General features: G+C 37.7%; 3 protein-coding genes across 6 annotated transcripts in view; 1 reads left to right on the top strand and 2 right to left on the bottom strand.

Moving 5' to 3' along the window:
- HAUS2 (HAUS augmin like complex subunit 2) lies at positions 1–11,718 on the bottom strand. Its single transcript, XM_090270478.1, is given in 7 exon segments — positions 1–710; positions 712–860; positions 2,701–2,809; positions 5,709–5,841; positions 7,029–7,098; positions 7,330–7,422; positions 11,557–11,718. Coding segments are annotated over 7 exon segments (696 nt in total). The 5' UTR covers positions 11,650–11,718; the 3' UTR covers positions 1–661.
- On the top strand, positions 11,705–16,294 carry LRRC57 (leucine rich repeat containing 57). Of its 3 annotated transcripts, none has more exons than XM_090270477.1 (6): positions 11,705–11,808; positions 12,044–12,164; positions 12,271–12,409; positions 12,894–13,162; positions 15,525–15,710; positions 16,157–16,294. In XM_090270477.1, the coding sequence occupies exons 1-6, from the start codon at positions 11,720–11,722 to the stop codon at positions 16,196–16,198; spliced, it is 846 nt and encodes a 281-aa protein (XP_090126603.1). In that variant the 5' UTR covers positions 11,705–11,719; the 3' UTR covers positions 16,199–16,294. The 3 variants fall into 3 exon arrangements, with proteins under 3 accessions (XP_090126603.1, XP_090126601.1, XP_090126602.1); XM_090270475.1 differs by having other exon boundaries at positions 11,756–11,822; positions 12,059–12,164; XM_090270476.1 differs by lacking the exon at positions 11,705–11,808 and adding an exon at positions 11,853–11,966 and having other exon boundaries at positions 12,059–12,164.
- Positions 16,091–26,781, bottom strand: part of SNAP23 (synaptosome associated protein 23) — a 38,866-nt gene continuing 28,175 nt past the window's right edge. The window contains exons 7-10 of one of the 2 annotated variants that reach the window (XM_090270479.1): positions 23,689–23,847; positions 22,581–22,725; positions 21,343–21,409; positions 16,091–16,359 (exon numbers count right to left, since the gene is read on the bottom strand). In XM_090270479.1, coding sequence (XP_090126605.1) covers positions 21,344–21,409; positions 22,581–22,725; positions 23,689–23,847 — 370 coding nt within the window. In that variant the 3' untranslated portion in view covers positions 16,091–16,359; position 21,343. Of the gene's footprint in view, positions 21,410–22,580; positions 22,726–23,688; positions 23,848–26,781 lie in introns of both variants that reach the window. The other variant, XM_090270480.1, reaches the window with a different exon arrangement.

Below are 26,781 nucleotides of genomic sequence, written 5' to 3'. Positions count from 1 at the left end.
TGAGAGTGGAGGAATCTTCTTGAAATTTTATTTCCCAGACACCAACAAAGGACCCACCTTGCAAGCAAGCCTTTTAAAAGGTAGTATGTTATTCTTTTTTTGCACACTCAGTGACAATCTCACAGAAATAATCAACATACTTTCAGGTTCAAGATGACTCTTATAATGCAGAAACAAGCATTAAAAAAAAGAAAAAAGATGTAGCATTTTCTCTGCCTGAGATATGGAGATTCTTTCTTTAATAAATTGTCATAGTTACACTTGATCTTAATAACTTTTATTGAAAAGTAGAATAAGAATATATGTAAAGCAAAGTAGCCTTGGCCAGGTGGCTCAGCTGGTTGGAGTGTTGTCCTGTATATCAAAAGGTGGTGGGTCTAATCCCTAGTCACCATGCATACAGGAGGCTCGCTCTCTCTCTCTCACACTCTCTATCTCTCTCTGTCTCATTCACTCTAGATAAACATATCCTTGGGTGAGGATTTAAAAAACAAAGTAAATTTAGTTTGGTCTCAATGAACTTGGAATCTTAGTACTTCAATACAGAGAAGGCTCTTAGTACTGCTGGCAGCAAAGCCTATAAATACCCATGTTATTGTTGATTAGACATGGACTTCACAAGACTACACACAATTAAGATTGCTTAATTGAATCAGTTGAATCATTTGGGATTAACATGAGCTTTAGAAGTAAAAGGTAAGGAGGTGTTATAATTCATGTTTATGAAGATACTTTTCTTCAGCTAATGTTTTGGGGATACAAGAGGAAACTTCCTTTTGTTGTTCTCGCCACTTGAGTATATTCTCTGCCAGTTCTTCTGTCTCAGTTACCAAAATATCCATCTCGGCTAAAGCCTTGCTCTGTAACATTTGAAGAAAGGGAAAAAAGGAGAGAAGTTATGCCTGTTATTAATACACCACTATTGCATCATAAATGGTTATGACACCAAAAGTTAATACCTGATTCTTTCCGAACCCCTGAATACAAAGGTGCCTTAAAATTGCGCTTTACCACTTTTTATGGACATGCTTTTTCTTTGTGAGTTCACCTCTCCTTTGTCTTCAATTATCACCTCAGCGCAGATGACCCTCAATCTATATTGTCCAACCTAATCTCCTCCCAAAAATTCAGTCCCACATTTCAGTCTGTTGGAAATCTCCATCTGGATGTACGTTCAATCTCTCAAACTCAATTTAACTGCAATTCAACAATGAACATTTACAATCTGTGCAAGGCATCAAAAAATAAAACTCATTAACTTCTTTAATCTTTTGCTCCTATTCACCCTTAGGTCACCAAGGCTAGAAACTTCATTACTTTGGATGTGTTCTTTGTCCAAATAGTAGCCATATTCTAGAAATTTGACCTTCAAGATCTAAAAACCTACACAATCCTTTGTATCTCTATGCCTTAAATCTTTTATCTCAATAAATATATTTATTTTCCAAGTTTCTTTGCCTTTGGTTCCTCTGCTTAGTCTTCTAACACACAGCTTAACCAACTTTAAAGTGCATAGGAACCACCTGAGGAAGTTGTTAAAATGTAGATTCAGATTTTGAAGGTCTAAGGTGAATAAAATCTGCAATTCTGCATTTCTAACAAGCTTCCAGGTTTGCATTGATTCTGCTCACACTGAGTGACAAGGCTCAGTCTATTCTATCCAATATTTTCTCCCTGATTAAAATACAGTTCTGATCAAGTCATTCCTCCATGCCTTTCTCTAAAAAAACAAAACAAAACAAAACAAAACAAATCCAATGGTTCACTAGTACTCAGACAGTAAGTCTAAACTTCTTACTCTGGTTTTCAAGGCAACTAACCCCGAGTTAATCTCCCTCTCAATATCTTTAAGCATCACCCAAAGAAGAGTACCACTCTTCCCCCAAATTACTCGTGCTCTCTAACTTTCCTGTCTTTCGTCATACTGCTGCTTTTGGCTGTACTATTCTTTCCGAAGCATGTCCAAACCTCACTGATTCAAGATTCAGCTCACTACTAACTCCTAGATAAAACTTTCCTGAAGTATTCCTAACCCCCATCTGACTCCCAATCTCCCTAAAGTGGAAGTAATCCCTCCCTTTTCTGCATTTAATAGACAGCATCTTCTTTATAATTCTCTGCTGCGTTCATTGTACAAAAATACCATAACCCTTTGAGTACCATGCGTAATTTGAAATTTGGATCAACATGAGAAAAAGTTATATCAATATATAACCTGAGGTACAAAAAAAGGGAACAAAACATAAAATATGAATTATTCCATTGTTATTTACATTTATAGCCATCAAAAAGAGTCGCTGGAATCAACAGTGGCACTTTTGGGAAAATTTGTCAGCATTGCTCACAGTGATGTTGGCACTCAAAGGGATAAAGTAGAAAGTATCTTATAGCTCTCTCACCAAACCTTGAGAATCTGAGGGCAGGGATTAGTTATATCTGTTTATCTCTCATGATACCTTGCACAATGATGGTAACATTTATTAAATTCTGGAATAAGATAATATAAAATGACTTTTAAAGAAAAATAAAATAAAAAAGAAATTGCATCTTCATTTTTAAGAATAATTCACTCATATTACCAATCAAAAAGTTAAACAAATAGGTTGTACATTTGACATTGGAATATAAAAGAACTAAAGGTAGCTAAAAGTAATGTGAAAGGAGCTGATGAGGTACATATATGCTATTGTTAATACTCACCATTTTCTTTAGATTTTCATCTAAATGAGGAATATTTCTAATTGTTTCAAGATGGGTTTCTAATCTCTCAATGAAAGTCACTGCCAACTCGAGCAAATGTACCAAGTATCTGAAAGAGGAAGAAAAAAAGCCAATTGTTTTTTTTTTGTTTTTTTTTTTTTAAATATATTTTATTGATTATGCTGTTACAGTAGTTCCAATTTTTTCCCCTTTACTCCCCTCCACCCAGTATCTCCCTCCCCCAGCATCCCCCCCCAAGTCCATACCCATGGTTCGTAAAAAATAACTATCCCTCCCTCTCAGATATTAAGACCCTTTGTAATCTTGTAAAGGACAATGGGCGAAGGTCTCAAGCTCCTCTAGCTGCTTCAAGCTGGACATGGTCGTCGTCCTACCTAGCCTTGGGTCCAGAAGTCCCTAATAAGAGTGGGGGTGTGGAGGGGAGGGTGGCCTTCCCACATGGGGAAGGATCGTGCAGACTCCAGGTCAGTTGGCTGTCTCCGGACAACGGCGTGCTTGGTTTAGCAGGCTGGCATCCTTGTTGTGTTCTGGGGGCAACAGATTTGGCAAAAAGGGTTAAAAAAAAAAAAAAGCCAATTGTTTAAGCGTAGTTATTTTTGTTCTCTTTTCCCCCTTTTATAAAAAAAAATTTTTACCCCAGAATACAACAAGGATGCCAGCTTGTTAAACCGAGCATGCCATTGCCTGGGGACAGCCAACTGACGCGGAAGCTGCAAGATCCTTCCCCATGTGGGAAGGCCACCCTCCCCTCCACACCCCCACTTTTATTAGGGATTTCTGGACCCAAGGGTAGGTAGGACAACGACCATGTCCAGCTTGAAGCAGCTAGAGGAGCATGAGACCTTCGCCCACTGTCCTTTATAAGATTATAAAGGGTCTTAAGTCTGAGAGGGGGGAATTGTTATAGAGTGTGGGTCCCCCCAAAAAAATAAATTAAAAAAAAGAAAAAGAAAATAGAATTTTTAATTCTCACCCAAGGATATGGTCACTGATTTTTAGAGGAGGAGAGAGAGAGAGAGAGAGAGACAGAAAGAGAGAGAGAGAGAGAGAGAGAGAGAAACATGGACATGAGAGAGAAACATGGACATGAGAGAGAAACATGGATCAGGAGACTGAACTCACAACCTAGGTATGTGCCCTGATTGGGTATCGAACCCACAACCTTTTAGTGTACAGGATGACACTCCAACCAATTGAGCACCTGGCCAGGGCTCCTTTACCCCTTTTAATTAGGACTTTCAATATGAGATAAGAGAATTGCAACCAACCCAGTAAGTCAATAATAACCTTTCTACATTCATGGAAATATCAGTGATAAAAAAAGGTCTTTCTCTTTCACTTTAAGCAGGAGCTAACTTGTCATTCAAACAGAAAAACCAAGAGAGACAACACTATTATATCTGGAATCCAATCTAATGTTAGACAATAATTTTCTCATATAAGTAAAGAAACTTCCTTAGGTAAAATCTCATTCCATTTCAGACTACTCATTCTTGGTGAAGACAATAAGGATAAATGTACTTCATTGAAATAGGCTACAGATAAAACTACTTTGAACCTTCGCATTTGCAAAATGCTTTAAAATCATTACTCAGTTCTTCTGATATGTATAATATATGTCGGCAGCCGTCCGTCTCGAGAGACGATGGTGTAGCTTCCCAAGAGTCTATCTGCACCGCCGAGAATGGCTATGCAGTCCGACTCGGGAGTGACACGGTATCTGTCTCCTCCCGTGTTGAATCGACATCTTGCGATGACGCTGGAGTGTCCTCTCCAGTGAAGCTGAAGCTACAGAGCCTGGGCAGGGTGATATGGAGGGTCTGCTGTTGCCCATGCAGCAGACCCCCCCTCTCTTCGCAGCTGAAGGGTCCAAGGGAAAGACGGAGTCAATACAGCTTGGCTTCAGGTGCGCCGCAGGAGTTGCCGGTGTTGACTACAACGTCAAACCGCCTTAGGGACTCCGGTTCCGGATTTTCTGTCGGGGTTTACTCCCTTAGCCTTTCCCCTGAAGAGGTATGCCGCAAGGCAGCGGAGGTTTTTTTTTTGGAGTCAGAGTTTTCCTTCTCTGATGTGCCCTGACTGGAAGATCGAACCAGCGACACTTAGCTCGCAGGCCGACGCTCAATCCACTGAGCCAAATCAGCCAGGGATTATATACATTAGTGGTATCTTACTGTACAGAACAGATAATGTATCTACAAGAATGGGATCTGTATACCTATTATATTACTATAAGGTAAAAAAATCTGATATTTAAGAGAAGATACTAATTTGCTCAGGGTCTGCTAGTAAGGCACTGGTGGAGAAAGTTAGCAATCAGATTCCCAGTTGCCTGCTTTTTAATTTTATTATTAATAATAACTTACATCTTCAATTTGGTACTTGGAATACTACAGTAAAGACAAGAGCAATAAAAAGCATCTATGGATTGGGAAACTAAGACAGAAGTTTAAGTCATTTGCCCAAGTCTTTGAGGCATATAAACAATAGAGATGAGACCAGAACTCAGTTCATTTTTCCCTCCTTTAGTTGACATTATTTTCACCTGTCCCTGCTTAAACTCCCCCAACAGAATTTTTATACAGTTGTTCATTGGAAAATAATATAATAATTAATAAATAATAATACAAGAATAAACTCTGTGTTTCACATACCTAGAAGGTGTTGCCCCACCTGGTAAAGGCAAGAATAGATTTACTTCACAGGAAACAGTCTATACATAATAAAAGTGATTTTTATCCAATTTACTCTGTTATGGATCTAAATTCTTTCATTAAAATCATTATTTATAATTCCCAAAACACTGTGGACAAAAGAAATGCCTTTCTTTCACCATAGAAAAGGATTTTTTTCTGGTTTAATGTAGCACTATTAATAATAATGTTAACAGAGGTAATCATTAATATGTAATGAGTTATGCTGTGAAATGACTACTAGTCTAAACTACCTTCAGAAAATGTGTATCAATGTCTGTTTTTTAGTCTAACCTGTGATAAACAGCTTCGATAGGCAAGTTTTCCTGGCACCTGGGTTTCAACAGTCTTTGCCTGAGGGACCTCTTCTCTTTTAGCACTGCCTCCAAGTGATTATTCATGCTTTGCAGAGTATGACACTTCTGAGCTACACAAACCAGAAACAATAATTATAGTTAGCAATAGGACAAGTTTTAAAATCAGTAATAAATTCTTCTTTGCTTTAGTTTGATACTACCAATATCAAAAATTATTCCATTTCCCTCCTAAATATCTCCCCATTGCTATTTCTAATACCCAATATCAATTTCATTTTATTTTCTTACTTTTCCTGACAACCAAACCCACTGCTATATTCTTTGTGTTTTTCAACTCTACCCCTAGTTCAGTTTTTATAGCCAGAGCTATAAAGTCCCTTTTCCCATCTCTCCCTCTAATATTCTACACAAACATTAAAAAACAAACATTTCCCAATAAAGTTCTTTCTGCTCCTCAGATAGGGTATTATTGTTGACACTGATATGACATACAAAAACCTGAAAAAAAAAAAAAACAAAGAAAAACCATTTTTCTCATAACCTATTTCTGATTATTTCAATATTTGCCTCGTATTCAGTTAATAGTGGCCTCTTTTAAATTTTTATGCTAAAAACATTTCAAACTTACAGAAAGTTTCAAGACTAGTTCACTGAACTCTCATATACATTTTGCCTAGATGCACTGTTAATACTTCACTACATTTCCTCTTTTTTCCTGTTTCTCTTCACACCCTTACATATATTTTTGCTGACCCATTTGAGAATAAGTTACAGATATCATGAACTTTTACCCCTAAAATGCCAGCATGTATTTCCCAAGAATAGGAACATTCTCTTATACAACTACACTACAAGTATCAAATTCAGAAAATTTAACACTGGCACAATACTACCAATATTTAATATGGTCCATGTTTAAATACCATCAAGTATCCTACTAGTATCCTGTATAGCAAAAATTTTTTCTAATCAAGTATTCAACCTATGACCACACTGTGCTTTAGCTGTCATGTCCCTTTAGGTGACTTTGATATGAGAAGTTGTTTAGCCTTTTTTTTTGTTTTGTCTTGCAAGCTCTCCTGATTTTGAGGGCTCCTAACTTGGTAAATTTTTACACAATTTACATTAATCAAGCCAAAAGGACTTTTGTTTGAACACATAAATAAAAAACTTTGTTAGCTTTGGGGCAATACCTGGAAAAACAACGGTATATTATAATGCCTGGTGCTTATTTAAGGTAATCCAAGAAAAAGTTGAAATTCCAATGATTATCCACCCATTTAACCAAACCACTTACCCAAAATGGAAGGATGAACAATATCTTCTGTATCTTTTTCTAGTCTTAGAAGTTCAATTTCAAGTTTTTTCTGCATTAAAAGCAAAAATAATATTTAGCTCACTCAGAAAGTAGACTGATGTAAAGGATAGTCTCTATGTTGCTGCTACTGCTACTACCACCCACTACTATAATACTATTATTGTGTAACTACATTAACTACTACAAGTAAATTGTTCTAAGTGCAAGAGAATTGCTATTGGAACCAATTAAGATTTTTGCCTGTACTAGAAGTAGAAAGTAAAAAGTGCAACATAATCACCTGATTGATTTCATCTTGCATATTTGTGACCTGCTGTAGCCTGGAGAAGTTCACAAAGCAAGGAGCTGATTTCTTAGATATATTTAACATCTCCTGTTGGAAAGTAAATGGAGAAAGCAGCAGTATATCACAAAAAGTTTCTATGTGCTTTGGAAAATCACACCCATGAGTCTAAAAGTATGGGTACATTAATTATGTCCATCACTGCCCTGAAATATGAAATACAGAATACAACAGTAGCAATGTATATTTCTTGTTTTTAAAATCTCCTCTATCATGAATCATTTGCCCAAATATTTTTTAAAAATACAAAAAAATAACCCTAATTGGTATGGCTCAGGTGGTTGGGCGCCATTCCCCCAAAGCAAAAGGTTGCCGGTTCAATTCCCAGTTAGGGCACATGCCTATGACGCAGGTTCACTCCCTGGCTGGGGCATGTACGAGAGGCAACAGATCAATGTTTCTCTCACACATGGGTGTTTCTCTCCCTCTCTTTCTCCCTCCCTTCCTTTCTTTCTATAAAGAATAAATAAAATCTTTAAAAAAAATTTTGTGACATATGAAAATGTTATGAACTTCAAATTTAAGAGTCCCAAAATAAAATTTTATTGGAACTCAATTTTTCTCATTTATTTATTATCTCTGACTGCTTTCACATTACAACAGCCTAGTTGCAACCATATGGACTGAATGCCTCAAATACTCTCTGGCCCTTTATAGCAAGTTTGCTGAGTGATAATCAATTTTACAGACATTTATTGACACAGAAAATAGATGAATCAAAAATGAATAAGTGAGCTCTCTGCTGTTAACAAGCTCATGATGATGGAAAGGAAGAAGTATTCTAGATAGGAAGAATTTAACATTAAAAATGCTCAATAACTGTGTTAGTACTAACAATATGTGAGAAAGGGAAGATTAATCTGGAAACAGTTTCTTGCATAATCATGGAAGATCTTGATAACTATGACAATCAATCATAATGCAGAAATAGAAATTGAAATTCTTCTGGTGAAGAAGTAACATGATCATATATAACACATTATAGAAATTTAAGTGGGTGTAGTAAGAAAAATAAAACTAATGGGGCTGGGAGAAGAAGGAATGGGGAGTGACTGTTTAACGAGTGTGGGATTTCCATTGAGAATGATATAAAAAGTTTTGAAAATAGTTTCACAGTATGGTGACTGTACTTCATGCCATTGAGTTGTACCCTTTAAGATGGTTAAAATGCCAAGTTTTATGTTATGTGTATTTTACTACGAAAAAAAAGAAAAATCTAGTGGAGGGGTGGAGTGGAGGTTGGATGTTTAGACAAGTGGCTGCTATAGTATTCCAGGTGAAAAGATGAGAATGTGGAATAGGTCAGCAGCAGTTTAAAACAGAAAAAAAGAAGGTAGTGAATTGAGTCCCTGGGAAGATAGAATTGGTAACCCCTAGTTAATACAGGTAGTGAGGGACAAAGTCAGGTGTCTGAACAGATAGTAATGCCATTCACTGAGATAACACAAGATATTTTACTGATGACAAAATTGCTAACTGGGCATATTAAGTGTTAGTCTAACTTCACACTGCCAATGTATATCAGGGCTGAAATGAGAACACATACAATCCATATTTCTATCATAGCCTCTTTTACTTTTCTTTCTGTTCTCTTATGTAGAAGGTAAGTGAAAGTAAACCAGCTCCCATTTCTCATTATAACTTATTCACTCTCTGGTATCTTTCTAGCTCTTCATATGTATACACTAATCTTAGTTACACACTTGCAAACTAGTAATCTGTTGGATTCAACAACAGGGTATGGAGCTTAACCAAGAACTTGTCATAGAAACCAGAGGGAAAATAAGAATATTCAAGAAAAGGAGAGCCAAAAAGGAGAGAGGAATGAAAAAGCAGCCAAATTCCTCTAGTAAACAGAAAGCCTACTTATTTGAGGACTGTGACTTAGCGCTAATACATTAGATGCTAGGTGTTTTGTAAGTCCAGATCCTTATCTTATACACTGCCTGTAGAAGGAGCTTTGATCAAGATGCCACGACTCTCTCACGCTTGCCTGAACAGTATCTAGAATGTAAGGCCACTAAACTATAAAAAAAAGCAAATGCCCCATATTATCCTATAGTTAACCCTGCCTTCCTTTCACTAAATCACTATCCAATGGATAGATCAAAACAGAGCAAAGCTCAAACAAGCTATTTTCTAGAAGAGCTGTATCACAGTTTTAAACATCGCTCTTAATTTTTAATGCACATTTGATGATGTTGTGCACTTAAGGGATGGACTGTATGCCAGGAAAGGAAGAAAGAGCTCTGGTATCTAATCCTACTTCACTCTTTAAGTGACCTTGGGCAAATTTCTTGGTCTCTTTAGGCCTTAATTTCTTCAATTCTACTGTTAAGGTAGTAGAATTCTCTAATGACTCTTCTAAGTATAAACAGTTGTATTTTCCATAAGCCTCCCATCCTGTTTATACTGCTAATCTCTGCAGACGATTTTACCTTTTTACTTTTCCCAGTTTCCTTTTTTAGTGATATTCCTCAACTTTCTCATTATCTCAAAGTTTCTTTATTTCCCTCAATTCCACTTTCCCGATTCCCTTGCCACTTCTGTCGACTGTATTCCATTATTCGCTCAACATAATCAATTTCTCCCCCTACTGGCTTCTTCCCTTTGGCCTACGAACATGCTCTTCTTGCCCAGCCTAAAACTACTGTTATCAGAGAAACCCTGGTTCTTCTCCCCAATTCAGTAAAGAATTACAGATCAGTGAGTATATTAGCGTGAACACAAAGTTCATTAGTGACTAGGAGAACAAAAGCAAGGGTAGCCAAAGGCCGGGTGGCAAGCTCACCCCAGGGTGGCCAGAAGGCCAAGAGCCTGAGTTCTTTGTTCTGAAGACCTATATAGTTGGCAGGATGCGGATGAAGCAGTTACATTTTGATTGACAGATAAAGGTGGAGCCAGCTTTTCTCTGAGGGTGCGGGGGATGACTACCCAAACTTAGGTATGTGTGGGGATCTATTAGCTCAAATCCTAATCTTGCTGCAGACTCCATTTGTTCATTTTGTTGTAAAACACGTAAGTGAAGGGAGGCAGTAAATTAAAGTTGGGGTAGTTACCCAAAGTTATTTATGGGCTCTTTCTGTAAGCATTAAAGACTCCCTTGTAAAACAGATAGTGACGAGAGGTAGTCAATTAACCAAAGTTGGTTTGTGGGTCTCTTCCCTTTGGGCACTGTGGACCTTCTCCTGCCTTTCTGGCCTTGGGATGAAAGCACAGTTTCAAAAGCTTTCCTTCCCAGATCGTTGAAAGGATACACAGAATTTCAAGGACTTTCCTCCTCCCATGCTGACAGTGTTCCCTGTGATGTTAGAACACCTGGCAATACTATCAGACCAGGCCCAGGACTGCTGAGTTAGCAGGTGAGACATGTCTCCCTCTGCTTCAAGCCTCCTCTATTAAGTTCTTAGATTGCAATGGTGAGGGCCCTGCATTTGTTTCCCCTCTGCTACTCATTCGACAGTAACACTACCATCCCATGGGATAATTTCCGTCGTCTCCCCTTCTCAAAATTAATCCCTTCCTCTATTCACGTTTCAAGGTCTTTCGGGTCTTTTTCGCCAATACTTTCTTTGAGGGGGCCTTTAAAGATGCACGCTTCCCCTGGCCCTCTGCTGTACCCAGCGCCTCCAGCGCCCAAATACAGGGTTGGGCAAAAGTAGGTTTACAACTGTTCGTATGGAAAATAACATAACAATAAGTACTAATGTAAGAATAAACTGTGGTTCTAGTATTCACAACTGTAAACTTACTTTGCCCCACCCTGTATGTTTCAATGCCTCACACAAACAAGACTTGTTTGGGAACGTTTGTTTGAATTACCTGGCCGTTTTACCAACGCGTCACCCCATTCCACTCTAGAGACGGTATCTACCACTGGATTTAAAAAAACGGGGGGAAACACCGGTCTTTTCTTATCTCCCACGAATTTACCTGGGATAACTCTCCTGCAGACACTGCTTACCCGAGTCACCATCTACTCAGAGCCTCACTTTTGCAGAACCCACTGCAGAAAATATCAGCTGTTGCCTGGAACGGGCTCCATGGGCTTCCACTCTAGTACAGCCCCCAGCCAGCACAGCCCCCCAGCCAGTACCACCACTTCACAGCACCTTCTGTCGCCACCCTGGGCATCCCCTGATGACGCCATCGCCTCCCACGTACCTGAGTGACTATCCCCGAAGCTACAAAATGGTGCAGCAGTAGCCCAGCAGCGTTGGGCCCGGACGCCGAGTCCCAAGGGTTCGCCGCAGCCATGGCTGAGACCCACCATCCCGGGTGGCATTAAGACTACCGAAACGCAGGGCCAACGCGCACGCGCGGTTTGATGACGTCACGGGGCGTTTCCGCTCAGGCGGAAGCCCGGGAAGCGCATCCCTGGCCAGCGCGCGTCCTGGGTCTTACACTTCAGTCTAGCAGTGAGCTAAGGGGTAGGGGGCGAGTCCGGAATCCTAGCAGCGTATAGCCTTGGAACAGCCGCCAAAGAGGCAGGGCCTGGTGGTCAGGTTCTCTTTTCTTCCCTTTCCTCCTCGCCACTCTTGGGCTGTTCTACAAGACCCAGAGATCTGCAGGAGGTGACGGCTGGGGCTGGATACCCAGCCGGGAGGCCGTCGGGGTAGCTGGGTGCCTGGACTGAGCGGTGACAGCTGCACTTACTTTCCCGCAGGGACCTGAACCGCGGCGCTAGGATGGGAAACAGTGCCCTCCGCGCTCATTTGGAAACCGCGCAGAAAACTGGTGTCTTTCAGCTTAAGGACCGTGGGCTGACTGAGGTGAGAGTGGGAGGGACCCGACCAGGGAATTTAATGGGAAAGGAATGGCGGGGGCTGTGAAGGTAATCGGTGAGGGATTCTCTGCGCTGTGAACCCCTTTCTCCAGTTCCCTTCAGAGCTACAGAAGCTGACAAGCAATCTCAGGACCATCGACTTATCCAACAACAAGATAGAGAGCCTACCGCCTATGATTATAGGGAAGTTCACTCTGCTGAAGAGCCTCTCCTTGAACAACAACAAACTGAGTATGACTTTTGCGTCTGGGAAGCTTTGCTACTACTGATCAGCTGTTAAGAAGGGTGGTGTTCTCTTACAAGCTGATTTTTGTTATTATGAAACCGTTCAGATTGCCCAAGACGCGGGAGAATGTCAGAGTTCTTGAAATTTTCTCTTTTAATTACACCTACGAGCCTCCTCTGGTGGTATAATGATTGGTAATGGAATAATTTGGACGGGGGGAATGGGAGGGCCTTTCAACTCCCTCAAAATTGCTGTCAGATTGTGCGGAGGCTTTTGTACGCATACTTTCCTGCATTTTGATGGCACTTTTACCTACTGAAGAGTATGTTGGTAAAAATGAAATAGGTAAAAAAGGCACATGTGGGAATTCTGCGTATATTAACAAGAGACACAGTAGGTTGCCATACCGTTTTTATAAACTTCATTTAAGTTGTTTTTCAGCTGTGTCAGATTCGGGTTTCTATGTTTTGTTTGTTTTGTCTTTGCCAGCTGTTCTTCCTGATGAGTTACACAATCTGAAAAAATTAGAGACACTAAGCCTAAACAACAATCACTTGAGAGAGCTGCCCTCTACCTTTGGGCAACTATCTGCCCTCAAGACCCTGAGCCTCTCTGGGAACCAGCTGCGAGCACTACCACCCCAACTTTGTAGCCTGCGGCACCTGGATGTGGTGGATCTTTCCAAGAACCAGATTCGGAGCATACCTGACATAGTGGGGGAGCTGCAGGTCATCGAACTTAACCTCAACCAGAATCAGGTCTAGAGCACAAGGTTTTTTTCCTACAGTATATATATGGGTTTACAGTCTCCTGAATAACTGGTTTTTCTCTATAGTATCATTATGCAGCTGGGCATTGGAAACTAGTAAGAGGTATATTCTATGGGCTGGACTAATTTCAAATCCCAAAGTCCCGTGGAAGTAGTTGAGACGTTGGTTATGTTTGTTGTGTAGGTGATTTTTAGAGGGTGGGACGGGTAATGGGGTAATAATTTCAAAAATTACTGTCTCACAAATCTTCAGATACTCCTCAAACATGCCTCTACTCATCTAGGAAGGAGCTATGTCAGGAAAATAGAGTGGAAAAGAGACTTATAGGTTCTCAGAGTTGGACATTAGAGGTAATCAGTTGTCCTATTTTTTTACATCTGTCAAGCATGTGTTCTGCTTTTGCTGAGAAACCATCAGTGATAGGCTTTCTGGAGATAGCCCCTTTCATTGCGGGACAGCTTCCATTGTAATATTTGAAATTTGTTATTTGTTTCCATTACTTTGGTTATTATGTATCTGACTGGAAAAACAATCTTGGTTTAAACATAAGGTACAGATGTTGAAAGATTAAACACAGAGAGACTAGACTAGGTGGCCTTTAGTTTTTCTCATGTCTATGCTTCTAGATCTATAGTCCAATACAGTAACCACTAGCCACATGTGGCTATGAAAATTCATTTAAATTAAAAATTCAGCCCTGTCTGGTCTGAGTTGAGCACAGGCCTGCAAACCAAAGGTCATTGATTCTGTTCCCAATCAGGACACATGCCTGGGTTTTAGGCCAGGTCCCCATTTGAGGGCATGTGAGAGACAACCGATCGATGTTTCTCTCCATTTCTCCTTCCCTTACCCTCTAAAATAAAAAACAAAAACAAAAAACAAAAAAAACTTCAGTTTCTCAGCCACCACAAGCCACCTTTTCAGTGCTCAAATGGCTACCATATTGGACAGCAGATACAGAACATTCCAATCACTGCAAGTTTCATTGGGACAAATAGATTGTTGTCTCCTTATTTATGAAATTCAGTCTGTCTTTGAAGGTATCAGCCTCATCTTTTCCTTAAGTGAATATTTTTGTATATGCTTGAGCTTTTTGGAAAAACATTGACTATTTGGGGGGGGGGACTTTTAAAAATTAAGCAACAAATATTGAGCACTCAATCTACATTCACCTATGGCGATGCCTTTATTAATGATTCTTATTTTAGTGTGCATCAGAATAACCATGAGAGCTTGTTAAAAGAGATCCCTGGCCTCCCCCTCAGTGTTTCTGATTCAGTAGGTCTGGGGTGGGGTTTGAGAATTTTATTTCTAAAGAGTTCCCAGGTGATAGTCTGAGATGATACCAGGCAAGAGTAAATATAATTTGGTGACTTGCAGCATTTAATGGTCAAAAAGAGGTGAATGAGTTAAGATATTCTTGGTACTGAGCTCAAAGGCCTAACACGAGTAGTGCTATTGGGAATAGACATGCTGAGTTGATTATGATGGTGCAAATGGAACTGTTGTACTAAAAATTGGAGACATGAGTGGAAAAGTGAGAGGTTTGAATGTAGATACAGATTTTGAGGTCTTGACAGAAATGATGGCTTTAAGAATAGATGCACTTTCTAGGAAAAAGTTTAGAAAGATGACCATAGGAACAAGAAGGGAAGCCAAAAATCAGGAATAATTCAAAAGTTAGGAAGAAAAACCTGTACTTACATACAATAGGGAGTTTCAATGAAAGAATAGATAATAAAATCAGACATTTATATACACATAAAAGATTGGCAGTGAATGTACCAAAATGTTTGTGGTGGTAGATTGTGGGTAACTTTTCTTTTTTTTAAAAAAAAGATTTATCTACTTTTAGAGAGAGGGGAAGGGAGTGAGAGAGGGAGAGAAACATGCAAGAAATACATCGATAGGTTGCCTTTCACAAGCCCCCAACTGGGGACCTGGCCCACAACCCAGGCATGTGCCCTGACTGGGAATTGAACCAAGCAACCTTTCGATTCACAGGCCGGCGCTTAATCCACTGAGCCACACCAGCCAGGGCTGCAGGTAACTTTTCTAAACTTTAAAATGTGATTCTCAAACTTTCTATAACAAGTAGTACTTTTATAATCAGAAAATGTTATTTCCAAAAAGCCACTGGTAATCTTCAAAACATTTTTTCCCCAAACTGGAGTAGTTAACAGAAGCTAGATGACAGAGGCTTCTGGAATGAGTAGGTAGTGAGAAAATGGAGGCGGTAAAAGAACTAGGACAAATAGTCAAGTAAAGGGTTTTTTTTTTTTTTTAATTTAGTAATAAATAACCATTACAGTCCTTATGCTTTTTCCTGTTATTCCTTTTTGTTGAATAGATATCTCAGATCTCAATAAAGATATCTTGCTGTCCTCGTCTTAAAGTTCTTCGCCTGGAAGAGAACTGCCTTGAGCTTAGCATGCTTCCACAGAGCATCCTCAGTGATTCCCAGATTTGTCTGCTTGCTGTGGAAGGCAACCTTTTTGAAATAAAGAAACTTCGAGAACTAGAAGGCTATGATAAGGTATGTATTCATGTACTTCTGCATTTCTTGTCACTGCTCCAGGGAAAAGAACAGTGAGGTAACTATTTATAGCCACAGGCTGTAAAGATAATCCTATTTGTCAACAGGATTTGTTACCCATTTTGGAGGTGGGTTCTAAGAATCAGCCAGATTCTTGTGCGAAGATGACTTTTTCTCTAGATGGTGTATTGTAAAGCATCTTTATCTTTTGATAGGCCTTCTATTAAAATATCAAAGAAATATTTAAATGATCCCAAACCAAGTACTTTAGATTTGCATTTAGAATAGGTAGGTTTTGAATGTAGGTAGGAAATAAGTAGGAAATGAGGAGCCATATCCAATAAAAACCTAAATGAAAAAAAATCATATGAAAACCTAAGTAACAAATAGGCTAATGTTTATTTGCTCATGCCAAAATACCACATATATTCTTTCATGATTTTTAGTACATGGAGAGGTTCACGGCGACCAAGAAGAAGTTTGCTTGATGCTCCCCACAAGCATGGAAATCCTTGCAGGACATTTGGAACCTGTTGCAGCTGGCTCAATCAAAGGTTCTTATTGTGGTCAAGAATGTCTGCAGAAAGGAGCTGATACTTCAGAAGATTATATTTCATTGATCTTTTTCCTTTCCAGGGCTTATCTTAAGCTAAAAGGAATCAAGAGACAGGAAGTTTTCCCTTTTGAGTCATGGATAGGGCAGTAGACAATGCTGATGTTCAAAACCATCATTAGTTTGGCTTTAAGAAACCAGTAGCTAGTTGCTATTTATACAGTGATGAGGGGATGCTTCCTGGTAATACAATAGCTCCATAACACAGTTTGAAATTTCATGTTTAGTTTCAATGTGTGAGCTTTCATAAAATCATCTGCCATCCCACCTCTGTTGACACTTCACATTTTTATGAAATTCAAGTAACTTATGAGAGGCTGCTATGGTTAATCTAAGGATTTGTGTTTTATTCCAGTCTATCAGTTCAATTATAGTATTTATACTTGGAATTTAGGATGTATATAAATATGTGACTGTCTTGAGTAAAAGTGTACTTTGTCCGAGAAGCACCAATACAACACTAAGAGATGATCCCCAGGGCTGCAGTAGCAAATTCTTTACTATTGCAGGTGCCTTATTCGTAGAGGGCTTGGAGAGCTAAAACCATATATGCAAAATTTTAAGATAGAAGGGGTTTTAATAATCAAGATTTTCCTTAAGTTTTGTTAGAAATAATGTCTTATTTCTGGTAATTATTTTCCCCTTTTTATATTTTTAACTACTAATCAAATTACATATCAAAAAACTACTGCTGTATTTCAAAATCACCTGTTTATCAAGTTTATTCTCTGAATGAGAAAATATACTAAATAAAGAATTTTTAATGAACTTTTTGGCTGGAAGAAAGGTTCATCCTTGAAAAGACAGGAGAACTTTAACCTGTAAATGGCCCTTTGTTCAAAAGTAAAATGATTAGGAAGACATGTTTCATGTTCAGGTTGCATGAGTACTGCAATGCCTTCATGTGACTGATAAACATTTTGTGGTAGTGGAACCATGCTAATTAAAAGAGAAACTTAATACAAAGGTGTACAAAGGTAGATGGTTTCAGATTGTTACTGACGTGAATATTTAGAAAGCTACCACTCTGTTATTTTCTGAAGTTTTGTCTTAGCCAAGGAGCTATTATTTACCATGCATTGACAATTCTTGTTATACAAACCTAGTTTGATCTTTTAAGTCAAGAGATCATAAGAACCTAGTATTTAATCTATGAGGAAGTCTTTCTGACTTTCAATCTGGTCTGGGTATTCTTTTTTTCCCATGTTAGTTTCTGTTTCTCAATTTGGGGAGCAATAGGGGTACCAGTTTATCATTATTGAACTTTTAAAAATATATAATTTTTATGCTTAATCTTATTGATCTGACTGAACAATTAACATTTATCTAAATATTTTAGAAGTACTTATCATCTAATAAATCAGAACTTATAAATTAAACTTAAATGTCCCCAGCCATTTAATTACTAATTGGAGTTTTAAAAATCCCCACCCCATGACTTGGACCCAGCCTTATTTCCAGATACCCTTTCTTCACTCTCATTTGCCTGCCTAGTCATACCAGATTATTCTGCTCCTTAAACCCATGGTGAAATGTCTCTCCATTAACTGCCTTTACATTGTTTGCTCAGTTAAAAATGCCCTCCCTTACTAACATGCTCCTTCCCTATGTGTAAGCCCCTTTCTAAGTCTAAGCAAATTAATTGCTCCTCCATCTGTTACAGTAGCACTTCTCACATTCTGTATCCATCTGTCTCTTGCTAAACTGAACTACTTCAGGGCAGGAACATTATAAAGTAATATGCCCAAAATTATAGTACACAAGTATTTAGACTTAAATATGAGCTACCAAAGTAGGCTGACTTGGGGTCTGGAAACCCACATTTTAGTGGCCACCACCCCTGTCACTTACATTCTTTTAGAGCTTGGTTGGAAGTCAGTGTAGAATACTGAGTAAGATCATAGGCCTTGGAGTCAGAAAGACCCTGGTTTGAATCCAAAGTCTGTCATTTACTAGCCTTATATATTAAGAGTGATTCATTCTCATCGTGATATGGGCAATACCTTCTACCTCTCAAGTATGTTAGGATGATATGGTGAAAAGATACACAAAAAGGCATTAAACACAGTGCCCATGACAGAGTGAGGACTCAATAAATGGTGCCATTTATTTCATCTGTAAGGTATTAAAATAGAATTTAGCAAGCTATACAGAAATGGAAGGCTTTGCTTAGACACCAAGTTAAAAAGGATAAAAAAACAAATGACTAGAGAATAAGGAACTTGGGTATCAATCTGAGAAACAGAAGTCTGACTAGGAATGTAATTGGGATAACTTAAAATTTTAGCAAGAGAGTGACCTAAAAAAATAGCCTTTGAAGAAACAAAATCTAAGTACAACTGGGTATAGGATATCTGGGAAGTAGAATTTTAAGTTAAGGGAATATTCACAATCCACACATGACATGAAAATATCTAGAGTTGAAGTGGTAATAAAAGATGAAATTAAAAAGGAAGCCAAAAAAAGGCATAGTAGGAGATGAAGATCATTTTCCATTATAAGACTGGAAATCTGAAGAGGGAGCTTACTGTTAAAAATAAATTAAGTTCAGTAGGGGATACTGTTTTTCAACTCCTATAAGTATAGTTTAATATTATGCTCAAGGTCACACAATTAGTAAATGACTGAACCAAAATTTGAACTCAGGTGGTCAGATTGCAAAGCTGTTAACCATTTCAGTTACTACCATTTAGAAGTAATGCAAACAAGCTTCCAAAAATGTTACAGGAGAAAAATCAGGAAAGGATTTAAGTTAACAGCTTCTATTTCTAGTGTATTATGGGCCTAATTTCTATGGCCTTATTCTCTTTCTAAGTAGCACAATCTGAAAAAGCTCATAACCTAAGATCTGTGGATGGGCTTTCAAGACCCATTTATGTGAGTCATGTTTGCATGTCTATTTCTCTGCAGAGATAGGCTGTGTTGTCTTTCATCTAATTCACAAAGGGATCCTTGACCCAGAAAGACCTCCACTCTAAAGGGAACAGCAGCTATCATTATCAAGCTCTTACATTGGTTGGACACTGGTCTAAGTGCTTTCCATATATTACTATGTTGAGTCTTTGCAACAACTCTATGAGGTAGGAATTATTAATCCCCATTTACAGACAAGGAAACTAAGGTACAGAAATGGGTTTACAGTCACTTAGCCAGTAAGTAAAAGAGCTACAGTGTACATCCAGACAACCTGGTGCCTAAGCTCATACTTCTAACCAATTATACACTGAGGATAGCACACTGGTATCCTAGGAACTATTTCTCTTAGCCATAACAGTCTTGAAGAATTTTCTTTTAAATGCTTTTAGAAAGGGCATTTAGGTATAGCACAATTCCCAGTGTGTCGTACTTTCTTACTTTACACATATACCATCACCTGCCAAGCTACTCTCTTTGGCATAGAGCATTTCTATTACAGAGGGCCTAAATGAATCTCACTTTAACTATTTTTCTCTTTAGCCTTTGAAAATTCTCATGTTAACTGTATCTTCTCAAATGGGCTGTCGTTCTCTCTCATAAACACTATCCTTTCAGTCACTAGTGTGTTTAAACTCAAATGAATAAAAGATTAGTAATGATTAAAATGAACCACATGAAGATCACAGAAAGGAAAGTTCTGTCAGTATTTCCAATAAAAATGGGAAAGATGCCTAAAGGCAGCTTTCTGTTCGAGTGCTTCTTGATTTATGGACCTTTGCTTTACTCAATTTGTTAAATAAGAGCTGATTAAACGATTCCCCCCGACTCACCCACCCAAAACAGTCATGGAAACATATTTACTTATTTGAAGGAACAATTCCATTAGTTACAAAATTTAATTGTAAGAATCAAGCAGTGGTTATTTGTTAAACCAATCCACATTAATAGCTTTTAAGTTTGCAGTTACTAGCTTTTAAATAAAGGTGACAAGTACCAATCAAATTCTCATAACACTGTTCAGAGTCTAAATAAACATGATTCTGAACACAGTTCAATACACAAGGCTAAGAGATTGAGAGTGCAATCATAAATAATCAAACCAAAAGCATAATTTTCCAAATCACTTGTAGTTAAACAGAATTCTAGCTTTTTAAAAGTCTAAATCTACATAAAACTCAAAACAATCTAACAATTTTTCTACCTGAGATCAAAACATTTATTTTTTCCTATCTAAACATTCTTGGCATTGAGGTAAAAATCACGTGATGTATTTTGTCAAACTTTCCCCAAAAATTTTAAGCCCTGCTTTAGAAATTCTCATGTTACAAATACATATTTACATATTTTTCTTCAAAGACTAATGACAAATTTATGAGGTTAATAGGCTTGAATTGCAAACATGATACTAATAATATGAAAATAAAAAGCCATTCATTTGTATAAAGTGTTCCTGTACAAAGTGGTACAATATGAAATGTGATCACAGAATCTATGTACATATATGAATCACCAAGAGTTCAGGAATTAAGCTCACTTTAAGAAAACTCATTCTATTCTTTTTGAAGCAGAGGTTGCAAAGTTGTGCTGTATAACAAAAATATCATATAAAAGCTACAAAACCAAGTATTAGCCTAAATTGGCAATAACTGCAACTTAAAATCTAAACTGAACTAGATCTTTACTGTGGCTATGCAACATTTTGCTTTGTGGCCTGAAGGTTTTACTGAGGTAACAACTTCTTATCTTCTTGCACTTCCCCACCCTTAGCTTCCTTTTTCATGGCTGTCTTTGGCAATGCTTCCAAATCTTGAAAGCAGAAGAACCTGCTACTGTAAATGTGGAGGGTGAGATACAAAGCTATATGTGATGTAAAAAAACCAAGCTGAGGGTATAAACTGAGAGAGAAAATACTAGAAGGAAGGCTGAACAGCAGTCTTCCCTTAAGGGAAAAAGAGAAAATAAACAGGTATAGTTACTCCTTGCCCTTCTTCCACATTATCTACTGATTAGAAGAGTGGAACCAAAATTTCAAACTCTGAGAAGGCAATGAGTCGGATAGAAGAGCTAGGCAAGTGAATAAATGGTAAAGAAGTACAGCAGTACTTTAGCTGTCAATGAGTTTCTTTGCTCTGGCATTGGCAATATCAATACGATCTTTGTTGGTGTCAGCCTGAAAAAAAGAAAAAGACATCAGCATTACTTCACAAGGTAAGTTGACCCAATAAAAGTTAAATTTCACATACTTGGAGTAATTAATACCTTCAGGAAATTTGGCAAATAGTTGAAGTCACATTACAAAATTTATTGTGGGCGAGAACTGAAATAATATCGAATTCATCTGGAAAAACTTGGGTGTTTAAATATGACAAAGGTATAATAAAACTTACCAATATTCCATGAATTCTACAACATTTTTTTCATAGTTTTAACATGTCTGAAACTGGGATACAGCTTATAATCAGTGGCATTTAGATGCAACAAAATATAAGAATGCTCTTTTCTGCTAGAGATCTGGACCTTGTGGGGGTCCCCTGAACTGAACCATAGAATCCCACCTGGGGCTATCATGGGTCTAACACAGACTGAAATCACCTTCCCCAAGATCTTTGGAACAGTTCTATTACCACATCCACATCAATATCTGAATTAAAATGATAGGTAATAATATGTAGTCTAAACCAACACAATAGCATTGAAAGCATCATTTGCCTCAATGAAATTCATTTTCAGTGATTCCATAGTGTTAACCTTAAAAACTCACCCCATCCTTTAAAGTACACTGAGACTTTAACGAGGTAACAATGAGTAAGAGTGGCACATCCAAACACTGAACACAATTTCATTTTCAGTGTCATTTATATTACAGAAGGTAAAAAAAAATAGCAATCACCCTTTTTCATTACTCACAGGACTCTTATTTTGTGTGTCCATTCCACAAAAACCATTCTGCAGAACTGATTTTTACATTACTGAGTTCTGAGGATTCAGGAACTTATTTATTTGTTATTTAACAAAATAAAACTACAAAAGCTAACTCGGTCCGTGGAGAGGGAAAAAGGCAGCCCACACAAATGTTAGATACTAAGCTTTGAGTGTGAAACTTTAAATAAAACCATTTCATTCCAAGGTCTTAGTTTCAAAATGAATCAACTGCTATAAGCAAAAGAAGAACTTAGCTATCGTTTTTCAATGTGTTAAAACTGGCTGCCCCATCAAAACTCTTACACTGGTGAGGACAGGATCTTATCCTACCATTCTTCCCCAAGTACCTAGCACAGATATCCATTACTAAAACACTGTACTAGATGCCTCTTTTTCCTATGACACTAAGAAGCTTTTACCTTTCCTGTGAGCCGGTCTATTTGTTGATTTTGAGCCTCGATCTCATTGCCCATGTCCAGGGCCATGTTTTTTAGATTTCCTAGGATACTGCCCACTTGAGTCAGGTTCTCTTCCATTTCATCTTCTCTGGCATCATTTGTTATACTATCACAAAAAGACAGTTAATTTAGTATTTTTTGGTGAATTCTAAATGGACCAAGTCTAAATTTAGTTTGCATGAAAATAAGCATCTAAAATGACTCCAAATGTTAGACCCAAGGAATAAAGGTTACCATTATTAGAAACATTCTATAGTAAAAACTTTAAGACCGCCCTGACTGGTGCTGCTCAGTGGATTGAGTGCCAGCCTGCAAACCAAAGGTCACTGGTTCGATTCTCAGTCAGGGCACATGCCTAAGTTGCAGCCCAGGTACCCAGGTGAGGGTGTGCGAGAGGCAACAACAAACTGATGTTTCTCTCCCTCTGTTTCTCACTCCCTTCCCCTCTCTCTAAAAATAAAATCTTAAAAAAAATAAAATTGAAAGACAAATCAAAGAGAGCACAATTTCTTACAGCCATGTAAGAGACAATTAAGAAACAACTCTAGGACAGTAGTTCTCAAAGTGTGATTCCCAGCATCACCTGAGAACCGGTTAGACACAAAACATGCTAATTCTCACACACCCTTCCAGATCTACCGAAACAATGGAAGTAGATCTAAGCATTCTGTTTTAACAAACCTCCCTACAACAACAAATTTGAATAGTTGCAACAGAGACTGCAAAGTCTGAAATTTTTATTATCTGACCCTCTATAGCTATTTTTATAGAGATGTGGCCAACCCCTGCTCTAGAGAATACATTTTAAAACACATTTTCCTATTTACAGCTTACTCAATAATTTGGGAAGTACTGAAAAATATAAAGAAAAATCCATCATGAAGGCCAAAAATCCATCATGAAGGCCAATAACCACAGTCAACATTCTGTCAGAAAGCAGATTTTTAAATGGAATAAATGCTATTTCTAACTGCTGAGTCAGAATTCATGTATAACTAACTACAGCCACCCCACTCAGTGAGCCATTCATTAAGGAAAGCGGTAAAAATATTGGGAGGAACTGGCATACCGTTTAATGTATCCACCACTGGCTGCTCCTGTGGTTGCTTGCTGAGGCTGACCATTTGTCACCCGGCCTGGCTGTTTAGATACTACATTGCTAGAAGAATTTTCTGCGCCATCTCCCCACGTTGTCTTATAGGCCTTACCAGACTCAAAGCTCTTTGTCCTACATAAGAGTCAGGAGTGCAGAGAGACACCAAAAAGCAGGAATGGAGAGGTGTAATTATTAGTGTTTGTTACCTTGAGGATGACCCTTGCACCCTTACTATAATAGCTACATACATACAGCTCTATCTAGATCTAGATTATCTGTTCTCTGACCCATCACAATATGGCTCAGGAAAAAGAGGAATTTTAATGCCCACTGACATTAAATTTTTTAAAAATGTTCAAATACTTCCACCAAATCTTCATTAAGCAGTTAGCAAGTAGCAAAATGCATTTATTTGATTTTCTCAGGTCCCCTTAGGCTCTGATACTTTCCAGAAAAGAGGTTAATGGATACTAGGGAAAAAAACTCCTTTTGCAAAATGCTCTGGGATGCCTTAAGTGTTCCTTGGTAGCATCTCAGAGGTTGATGAGGGATGGAAGAGTAAGAAGCTGAGTAAGCAATACTTAGATCCCAGCTGCCCACTTACTTGAACCAGAGTAGTTCCAGCTGATCAGTTTTTTAAAGTTAGAATTTCACATTAAAACTATAAAAAGGATTTCTTAACAAACATCATAAAGAAAGGCATGAACTATTTCTAACTAGAACAACCAATGAATAACTAATGATCTTGGCCAAATTGGTGCCAGTTAAAAATCCTTTGGTTTAGGGCTTTTTCATTTAAGTTTATTTTTCCTTAAAATAAACAAACAAACAAATAAATAAATACATACTAAATCCAGGCCTCTTAAAAATAAAAGCATATGCTTTAGATGTAACTGATATAGTAAAAAATCAGCCAAAGCCAACGTTTTATGATGGGATTTACAACTCAGACTGATATAAAGAGCAAGGAAAAGCATACTTAGGTGACTTTTAAATAGCTATTACAAAAAATTAACACAAATAAAACTTTTTACTGATGATTTGAATAGACAGTTTCACTCATAATTTTAGTATTTTTTCTATATACAAAAACAAAGTAGTATATGGTTATAATATTGGCTTCTGATTTATTTCATATAATACATTAATGAGGAAGTTTTGAAACTATGGGTACAATAGCAGAGAAGAGATTTTATAAAAACAGTGGTTCCTTCTTTAATAGACATGTGAGGATTCATTTTTGGCAAACACAGAATTAGATCTTAGACCTTAATCATTAATGCTAAAGAAAGGGTAGTATTACTTTTTCGGTAAGAGACAATGAAAAGGTAAACCAATCTATAAGCACATGAAGAGCTAGTTCTCAAAGTGCCTTTCTTGGTTCCACTTTAAGTTCTCACAATTAATTTCTAATTTACAGTATTGTTTTATTAATTCATTTATTAATAAGCCATGTTAAATCTTTCCTGGAACAAGATGGGATATACATTTTTAAAATAAATATTTACATACAGTTATCTGTTTGGTGAAAATAATTTACATGGGTCTCAGGCAAAATTCTAATGTAGTCATAGCTAGTGAACAGAATAAACATATTAGTTTATCAGAAGTGAATAACCAGATGTATTAAGAGAAGTAATATCAGTAGGCTCTTATCAGTATGATAGACTTGTAGAGCAGGTCAAAGACTAAGGGCTGGAATTCAAAAGTCAATAAATACTAGACAGTATGTTTGAGAGTCTTAACACAGAGAGTAGACTGAAACAGGACATGCTGGTTCTTGGTCCATTAAGGAATATATACATGTTCCAACCTCCTTATTCTTAAGAGATAATACTTGAAATTCCTTAAACTTCTGAGAATCCTTCTTTCCACAATTAGATATAAGGGGCATAAGATGTAAACATATTGTTTTGCATGATATTATGAAGGAGGTTCAATTAAGCCACAGTCTATAAACAATCAGACTGGTTACTAAATCTTTCTCCCTTTAAGAGGACTGGATCCCTTTAGACGCTCTTCCAATATCACGAGAAAATGCTACATAAAGCTAACTTTGAAATTTTTTTTTTATATATAGCTTTGCATTGCATTGTCATGTTTATTTTCAAATGGGTTTCGGGAGAAAACTGCACTTTTTTCATGCAGTTATGACAGGACATCTGCATGTTTACGAAGAAGTGATTTTTAAATGATGCTAATTTCATATCTTCAACCATGTGATAGGTCCATTCCTCTTTCAGCACCTCCATTCTGGGTAATGCCTTCTGGTCTCTCAAGATCCTGCCACTTGCCATTACCCTGGAGCTTCTCCCACCAACTTAGAACACCCTTGAAAGTGACCTATTTTTAAGGGCATTGTCAGGCAGCTGCCTATCTAATACAAATAATAATGGTTTTAATTTAATTTGTCTTCCTACAAAGGGTCTTAAATGCTTTAAAGGTAATACTTCCCAAATTTGACTAAGCAGCAGAGTGATCTGGATGCTTTAAACACACAGGTGCACAGGTTACACTCTGAAGATTCTGCTTCAAAATGTATGAGGTGGAGCCTGGGAATCTTTTGTTGTTGTTTTCATTTTAGGTCATTTACTTATCTGGGCAGAGAAGACAAACACTGTTCTAAGGGACTTCCAATCTGTTTTCAATGGAATATTTTAGATTACTATAATAGTCTTTGTATTTCTATATATTGAGACATTGAGGAATTGATCTGGAGGAAGCAAAGGTACATACCAGGATTCTTTTTGAAAAGCTACAAGATTTGTAGTAAATTGACTTGAATCCTAATTCTAGACCTGTCATTCAGTAGCTATAAAACCTTCAGGAAACTTTTATCTCTTAGTTTTATGTAAAGCTAAGATAATAACAGCCCTGGATGGGAAGTTCAGTTGATTAGAGCATCACCCCGATATACCAAGGTTATGGGTTCAATCCCCAGTCAGGGTACATACAACAATTGACAAATGAATGCATAAATAAGTGAAACAACAAACTGATGTTTCTCTCTCCTTCCTCTCTCTCTAAAAATCAATTTAGAAAAACTAAGATAATCACAATACTTAA

This window comes from Furipterus horrens, unplaced genomic scaffold, assembly GCF_987537825.1.
Source record: "Furipterus horrens unplaced genomic scaffold, mFurHor1.1.pri manual_scaffold_3, whole genome shotgun sequence".
Taxonomy (NCBI): domain Eukaryota; kingdom Metazoa; phylum Chordata; class Mammalia; order Chiroptera; family Furipteridae; genus Furipterus; species Furipterus horrens.
Note: the sequence above shows the minus strand (reverse complement) of the source record. Positions and strands in the feature narration are given on the sequence as shown.

Bases quoted from the DNA above. Each gene is read 5' to 3' on its own strand.
- LRRC57 (XM_090270477.1), top strand. From the start codon at position 11,720: ATGACGTCACGGGGCGTTTCCGCTCAGGCGGAAGCCCGGGAAGCGCAT. The intron at 11,809-12,043 runs CAGTGAGCTAAG...GTGACAGCTGCA, and splicing joins GGTCTTACACTTCAGTCTAG to CTTACTTTCCCGCAGGGACC. The intron at 15,711-16,156 runs GTATGTATTCAT...CATGATTTTTAG, and splicing joins AACTAGAAGGCTATGATAAG to TACATGGAGAGGTTCACGGC.